This window comes from Ipomoea triloba, chromosome 5 (genome assembly GCF_003576645.1).
Source record: "Ipomoea triloba cultivar NCNSP0323 chromosome 5, ASM357664v1".
Lineage (NCBI taxonomy): Eukaryota > Viridiplantae > Streptophyta > Magnoliopsida > Solanales > Convolvulaceae > Ipomoea > Ipomoea triloba.
The window spans coordinates 14514392-14522893 of record NC_044920.1 but is presented as its reverse complement, the minus strand read 5'-3'; the positions used below and the strand labels follow the sequence as shown (position 1 = coordinate 14522893).

Sequence of the window (8502 nt, the reverse complement as noted above, 5' to 3'; positions counted from 1 at the left end):
TCCAATTTAAGCAGTTATATGGTGAGGTAATGATAAATCGTTGTTTGAGAAGGTTATGACTGGCCTTAAGGAGTTGTTTAATTTGCTGATTATGTAGCCAGCTTTCCTGTAATTCTTTGGAAGACATAGCAACTCACATAAACATTATATTATACAGTTACATGCCACTCTTTATTCTAAAATAACCCAAACATAAAATTGAAAACAAAAGCAATGCAACTAAGAAAGGATTACATGTCACTCTATATTTTGAACCACGACATAAAGAAAACAACATGGAAAATGGGAAAAAAAAAACATTGCTAGTCACTCTTTATTCGAACTAGAACATAAAACTAAAAACATTAAAGCAAAACCATCATACTCAAAATTGTAAATTTAGTTTTTTCATTTTTCAGATTCACAGGATCGGATTAACCAACGTAGAGGTAATGATCTGCTTCAACTTGGTTTTGGAATGTGTATACAAATCTCCATCATGGTATAGCAAATCTATAACTCTTGTAAGGTTGAGAATTCGGGTGAGTATAGGCATAGGGAAAATAGTAGGCTTGAGACATTCTTGATTAATGTCTTTCCAGGCATTGATGACTTGTTCTTGCAACTCCGTCGTGGTCTCTTCTTTTGATTTTCCATATTCTTTCATAAAGATTTGCACAGATGATTCAAAGTGTCCTCTTTGTTGTTCAAACTATATAAAAGGTAAAATTTGATGTGAGTTATTTTCCAATTAGGAATATAATAAGTAAATTTAAAGAATATTGATATACGATGTCAAGAAATTATCAATAAACCAATTTTTAAATAGTAAAACCAATTGACTAAAAGTCATAAAATAAAAATTAATTTGGACAATTTATATTGTTACCTCATATCCAGTTATGTCATCCATTAATCTGCCAACGATCTCTGAAGCCCTCACAATTAATGGTCCGCTAATCATCCAATCAAAGGCTTCTTTAGTTAAAAAGTCTTCTTGCATGCCTACTAAAGAAGTTGTTGCTAGCATCGTGTAACCCGACGTTACCAATGCAACCTTCATGTACTCTTCAAATGTTGGAGAGCAACCATCATTATACCACTTGGATTCCTCATAATATGCTCCCACTAATTTTGTCATCTTAAAATTAAACATATAGGAAATCCAAGTTTTAATATAATGTATAATTTATACATAATGAACGAACCAACTTTGCTAATTGATTGTAAGTACCTCAATTTTTGCATAGTTGACGCGATACGATTCACCTTCATTAGCTAACTCTTTCTCCATTTCAGCATAAGTATCAAGAAGGTAAATGTAAGTAGACCTCATATATTCTGGTAATTGATTTGTAGCACTAACATCCCATCTGCATAGCAAAAGTATATATGCATATGTTTTTAATGAACACTAGTTTTTCAACAATTATCATACAAAATGAAAATGAAAATGATTATTGCAATTGGTGAAGAATATAATACTGTAGGAATTGAAATTTGAACCTTTGCACTGCGTTAGTGAAAAGCTTGAGCTCATCAGGGGTTCCATAAACATCGTAAATATCATCAACAATTGAAGTTAGAGAAATAATTTTAAGAATAAATTTCCTTGCGAGTTGATATTTTGGTTCAAAATACGTTCCCAATGTCCAAAAGTAGCATTCCACCAACCTATCTCTTGCAAAAGGCAATTTATTTGGAACATCTAATCCTTTCCACCACCTGCATTATGACAATAACAATTTGAAAATACAAATTAAATTTTACAAAATTATATGAATAAATGAATAGTTCTATTTGTTAAAAAAAAACAATAAAACTAATATTTTTAATATCATTAAAATATTGTTATAATTATTAGGAAAAGAATCTAGCAAGTTAAATGGGAGATATCGAGGAAGTAAATGTGGGTTTGCATATTCATATAGCTCAAAATTAAAACTTTACCTTGTAAGACTACCTAGCTCTCTTTGATGTTGCCTTTGCAGCAAGTTGAAGTCTAATTTTGCAAATTTCAACAATAAAGCATCTTGTGTTCCATCATGTTCAAAAGTTGATATGAACTTTTGTGCGTCTAGCCTCGTTAATCTCCTGCGAATTGGTTGCTTTAGTGCTTCACTGATTTGTGATCTAAGAGGATTGCTCAAGTGTGGTAGCATGGATTCTAGTTGAGAAGTGGTAAATGTTAGTGCTTCCTCCAAAATCTGCTCTCCATGCACTCTAAGATGTGATGCTTCGTACAAGCTCAGCATTGCTTGTACATTGTTGATTAACGATTCCTTGAACTTTCCATTACCGTCCTTGAACTTTTCAAGCACACCTGTTAAAACATTAATGAGTTAAAAACGTATTACTTCAAACTTTAGAACTTGATTGTATATAATCTTATTACCCGTTTATTCTATTATTTCATATAATAGTAATAATTTTGTTAGTAGTATTTAATTTCATCCTATACTCACCAGCTGATACGTGATAGCCATCTTGTCTAAGCAATCGAAAACGCAAAGAGACAACATAAAGATCATTTTCATCTTCCCCATCATTGAAATCATCATATGCCTTGAATATGTATTCCAATGAAGCGTCAATCTCATTTTCAAACTGATAATACACTCCTAAACGCTGGATCTTGTTAATCAAGTCCAATTTTTGGGAAGAAATGTTTGGGGCTTCCACAAGCATGTTCTTTATCTCTTCTTTCAATTTTTGATGCTCTAGCCAATCTTCTGTATCCACTTCCTGTGTATACAGCAATTTATTTTCTTTTACAAAAATATTACTGAGATCAATCAAAGCTAAGCTGAAAATAGATCGATAGATTATTTAGTATCCTTTAGCTCTACTTGTTGAGCATATAATATATAAACATAAATGTGCAATTCAACTATTAGCTTAGGTTTTCTATTGTGATGGAGCATATGCTTCAATTTCATATCAAAGTCAACTCCTATCAATAATTATGGGTTCGAATCTCCACATCACCCAAAAAATGACATTAATGTGTGCAATCCCACTATCAGTTTTAGCTACTTTGACACAAATACGTACTTGATCTAATAACCCATGTATGATGAGTATTAGGTCTGTAAAAATATAACCAATAGGGAGAAAGAAATAGGTGAGTGAGTGAGGGGGAGGAGATTAGTATACCGAGAATGATAATGACATATATAACTATTATTCTTTACAATAAAGACAGTATTATATATACAATTTAAGAGCATATCAGACCAACAAACATTGTTTTCTAATTTTCATACTAATTAATTTATCAATACAATTAATCCTCCACTAAATAGGCATAATGCTTCAATATATTATTCCCTCAGCTCTATCCTATTTTATATGTCTGAATCTATTTTAATTTAAATTTTTAAGACCATGCTTAGTATCCCTACATTTACCACTCACAAACTTGTCAATTCCTCATGCGACAAGTTTTAATTGATTAAAATATAAAATAAAAAGGAAAAAGTAATAAATTAAAACTTGTCACATCAAGAGTGACAAAGTTGTGAGTGGTAAATGTATAAGTAACACTAAGCATTTTCCTATACAAAATTTATATATTTTTTTGAGTCAACAATTGACTCCACTGAGACTCAAATCCACTCCAATCATTCATGTAGGAGTGTAAACCGAGACACCAGGTGTCACTAGACCACAAGGTCATTGGCACAAAATTTATATATATTTAAGAACTACATAAAAATACCATTAAATCCAAAACGAATAAAATTTTAAAATAAGTTAAGAGTTGTCCACAAGTTAGTTAGAGTAGCATGTTCATTGATTGGATGTAATGTATAGTTGAACACGCCACCTGCTGTTATGTTAATGAGTAATCGTTTTTTTTATGCAACAAAAAAAAAAAAAACACTAAAACTAAAGAAAGTAAGCAAAGAAAAAATAGTTTATTTATCTAATTAATAGTAAATATGAAAGATAAAACGGGAGACTAATTAATTTATGTTTAATTTGCAGGAGTAAAAGTGTATGTAGGTTACCATGGGTTGAGAAGAATAAGTAAGGAAGTAATCTCCCCAAATGGTTGGATGAAAATTTGCAGAGCGACGAGTAACTTCATCCATTGGAGTTTGGTTTGATGGAATAGCTGAGAGGAGTTGGGAATTGGCAGCCATTTCTGGTAAGAGAAGAAGAGAGAGAGAGACCGGGGAATAAGCTAAGTACGAGAACAACAAAGAAGCAGATTCTGTTTTACATGTATGTTTTTGGAGGCTGCTCTCTATTTATAGTGCACTTTGGGTGCTCGATCCTTACAATAACTGTGTACTAGAAAAAGCCTAATGAATTTTAAATTGTTCATTTGTGGGAAATGATGTTGACAAATTAGAAATGAAAAATGCGTAAAAAAACATATTATTTAATTACGCAGTGAAGATTCCTATGAAGTGGACGTATCCTTGCTCACTTTCTTTAGTTAATTTGAGAAAAATGAGAGGTCGCTACGGGTCGGTTCAAGATATGGCTGTGCAGGATCCGTACTACCCGACCCACCGCGTCTGACTCGACAACTGAAAAGGAGAAAGTCAACCTGCTCCGTATCAGAAGTGAAGCATCCGACCCAGTCCGCTTATAAGTCGGCCTATATATTTATCAGGTAGGGTTAGGGATTTGGTCACCCGATCCGCCAAAATATCCGAAATACATTAGGGTTAGGGTTTTGATGCATTCCATACGACGTCGTTTGTGATGTTTATATATATACATATGTAGCCAGGGTTTCACCCATTCTGTCCATTTTTAGGCTTGAGCCCCGACAGTCGCATGCATCTCGCCATTTCTCTCTACTCTCTGATCTTTCTCGACTTCTCTCTTCAAAGTCTTCTCTGTTTTCTCTTGATTCTCTTCCCTACTTCCTTAGTCCTCACTCCCCTGTCCTCACTAGTCTCTCGTGAGTCCTCGACTCCTCTGATTCTCTCAAACTCGTAGTCCCAAGTCTCAACAAATCACCATGCCCTCGTCACTGATTTCGTAAAAAATTAATTACTAATTCTCAGCTTGACTTAGCACGGTCTTTGAATCAACCATTTTAAAGTCAAGGAACCTGCCAACAACGAATTTCTTTGCGTCGGCATCCTCGCTTGTATACTTGTGATCCAAAGCTTCCCACAGCGCCTTTGTTGTGGCAATTTTACGATATACATCGTAAAGGGCATCACACACCCCGTTCAGGATGTATTTGCGGCAAAGGAAGTCCGAGTCCTTTCAAATCCCAACCGCCATCACGGATTGTGGATCATGTTCCTTCAACTCAGGAACCCTTTCGGTCAAGAATCGTGCCAAATCCAGAGTTGCTAGGTAGAACAGTATCTTTTGCTGACACCTCTTGAAGTTTGAACTAGTGAACTTCTCCTGCCTTTCGGGCGAACCACTTGGTACCGTAGGTACCCGCATCGTAGGGATATATCCCTCAATGCTAACACCGTCCTGTGAACCAGCGTTCACCGGTGCCTGAGAATGTGCAACATTGTTGTCATTCCCTCCACTGTTGTTCTCAGCAACAACATTCTCATACCCATTGTGAATTGGAAGTGCGGGGTTCTCCATTTCTTCAAGAAATTCAAGAATGAAGAAAATGGGTAAACTATGGTTTTAAGCTCATAGGAAAATATGCTTCGAATTTCCCTGAAAAATGGAGAAAATAATAACCCACTAAAGATTAAATATTTTGTAAATTAACCTATGAAAGATTAAGATAAACCTTATTTACTGCCTCACGGGTGCTAGGAGCGTTGCAGTCTAGGTTTCCCAGGATAAAAACGTACTATGATTCCAACGTTTGAGCACTCAAACTTGGAACCCAGCGAACAAGAATGCGGGATGAACACAGATGGCTTGAACAAAGGAAGAGCAGAGTTTCGAGGGGAGAAAACGAATTTCTGTGTGTGTATTGCTTGCTGTTGTTGTACAAAATCTGCTGCTCAACCTGGAACATATATATAGGAGTTGTAGGATTAAATAACATTTAATCATGACATTAATCTAATAATTAAATCAGACTTATAACCTCTGTAACAACATACCACTACTTAATTAATTCAGAAAATTAAAATTGGAATTAAGGCCAAATTAAAAAAAAGGCCACAAATGAATCTTTTTCAGGTTCATTTTGAGATTTGATTTACCCCCTACTTGTGAGAGAGAGCCTCTATGCTATACAATTCAATAAGCCTTAGAATGGCTCTTGTATAAATAGTGGTGCAAACCCACTTCCCAAACCAATGTAGGACAAAAGCTACTTTAAAGGTTTTCCTCCATTTTTCCAATTCAAATGGGTCAACTATGAGAACCAATTTCTCATTCACCCATTATCTGTTTTGTGCATACAATATATCAATCTCTTTGTCTAACTACGAAGAACCCGAATCCACTTTGACCGACCCAAATCGGAAGTAGATCCCGACCACATATATTTGTACCACAAAATAACCACTTAAAATGTCATTTATGCTATTTTTTTTAACACCCAATTCGAAATCAGCCTAGGCCCTGCTCGGACCCGAAACAGAAATGGTCCAAGCCTGGGATGGATTTGGGCAAATTATATTATGAACTAGGGTCTACCTTGCATTGTAGACCCTGGTCCAAAAATAACCTTCAGATTTTGTATCTATAGCTGACGCATTTTGTACCTGCAGTTGAAAGTTGTTATACTTGTAGTTATCATATTATGTGTTAACAATTATTAAATTATTTGTTTACATGTACATAAACTGTTTAGTGTAGGTACATAATGTGTTAACTAAAGGTACAGAATTTTTGTATCAATCCTTACAATGCAATATGAACTATGGTCCATGGTATAACAATTGCAGAATTTTACCACCTCTAATTTAACCGAGGTGCCAACATTTTATTAATATTCCAATCATTACGGCATTATTGATATAATTCTCTTTTGTATTTAATTGTTACAAGAACATTTTATATTTTTATTATTGATCACTTGATGAGATTAATCAATTCACTTGTAATTAAATGAAAATTTTTATTTAAAAAATCATAGATTTTAGACTTGTGAATAATAATACTCCATGTGTCATTTTATCTGTCCTACTTATTATTTAATTTTTCATTGGTCAAAGCAAATCTTTCTTCTTTGTTTATCTTCCTTAGTATTTTGTACTTATTTTTAAATTTGACGTTTTGTGTTTAATAATACTTTTAATATAGTTTCTAAATATATATATTTTGTATACTAATATTAAATTTAATATTATGAAAAATTAAATTGAAAATAACTTCATTCAAGCCTAGTTAACTGAACCAGACACATAAAATGAGACAGAGAGAGTATTTTATATGGAGATTGTGATATCAAAAAAAAAAAACAAAAAAAAATGGACTTATAATAAATAATTTTAAGGAGTGGCGAGTAATATTTTTCTTTAATTAATTAATATATTGCATTATTGCTTGTGTATATATTCCAAGCGTCTACCTCCCATGAGAACCATGTCCCAAGTAAGAATTGTGGTATAATTTGGACCATTAAAATCAAGAGATGCATGGTTGTGATCTATGCATCTATCTGCTAAAATTAAGGATATTACTAGTATAATATAATATGAAATATATTGCCAAGAGAAAATTAGTCCACTTAGAAGCATCCAACTGTGACAAAAAAAAAAAAAAAAAAAAAAAANAAAAAAAAAAAAAAAAAAAAAAGACGAACATCCCTTCCCTACTACACTTTCCAAACTTGTTTTTTCTCTAACAATATGGATGGAAACAAACAACTATTTGCAATCACTAATACTAACATCTACTCCCAGAAGAAAAAAAAAAAACAAAACAAAAACAAAACAAAACAAAACAAAACTCAACAACAAACAAGGCCTAATGATAGTATAATGAACCACAACTAACAGGAGTAATAGTAGAATGCGCCAGAACTACGACAATAATAAACTGGCACTGTAACACCAATGCACAAATACCACATCTACAAGCCGCAACAACCACCTCAATGCACAACCACTTCCACACCACCTCACAACATCTGCCACCACAATCCACCACTACACCAATACAACTCCCCCACCATATCAATATCTAAACCCTAGCCCTAATAACAAGAGATGTCGAAACGGGCCGACAAGGCGGGGCCCGCCAAAGCCCGCCATATGGCGGGAGTAGGTTAAAAAGCCTGCCAAAATACAGGCCTATGGGAGGTCGGCCCACCCCGCCTTGCCTTAAGCCTGCGGGCCTTGGCAGGGGCCCGTAGAATTTTAAAAATTTAAAATTCAAATAAAAATTATAAAAAGGTAATAAGTGTATACTAAAATAATTTAATTTGGATAGTTTAAATATATTAATGCATTTGTAATTTTTTAAACACAATAATAACTAATAAATAATCAAATACATAATGTATCAATCCATAAGTCAATAACGAATCATTTATACAATATACTAAATTTTTTTGAACTTCAGTATATATATATATATATATATATATATATATATATATATATATATATATATATATAT

General features: G+C 33.5%; 1 protein-coding gene across 1 annotated transcript; it reads right to left on the bottom strand.

Moving 5' to 3' along the window:
• Window positions 1–253: 253 nt before the first annotated feature.
• On the bottom strand, window positions 254–4180 carry LOC116021233 ((-)-germacrene D synthase-like). The gene is made up of 7 exons (XM_031261847.1): window positions 3993–4180; window positions 2445–2724; window positions 1930–2302; window positions 1486–1704; window positions 1214–1352; window positions 869–1120; window positions 254–691 (listed from the first exon to the last, which is right to left on the bottom strand). Exons 1-7 carry the CDS (start codon window positions 4125–4127, stop codon window positions 401–403), a joined length of 1689 nt encoding a protein of 562 aa, XP_031117707.1. The 5' UTR covers window positions 4128–4180; the 3' UTR covers window positions 254–400.
• Between the last annotated feature and the right edge of the window lie 4322 nt (window positions 4181–8502).

Excerpts from the sequence above, each read along its gene's own strand:
- LOC116021233 (XM_031261847.1), bottom strand. The coding sequence starts at position 4,127 with ATGGCTGCCAATTCCCAACTCCTCTCAGCTATTCCATCAAACCAAACT. Across the intron at positions 2,303-2,444 it reads TGGCTATCACGTATCAGCTG|GTGTGCTTGAAAAGTTCAAG; the intron begins GTGAGTATAGGA and ends ATGTTTTAACAG. Across the intron at positions 1,121-1,213 it reads TCAACTATGCAAAAATTGAG|ATGACAAAATTAGTGGGAGC; the intron begins GTACTTACAATC and ends TTTAATTTTAAG.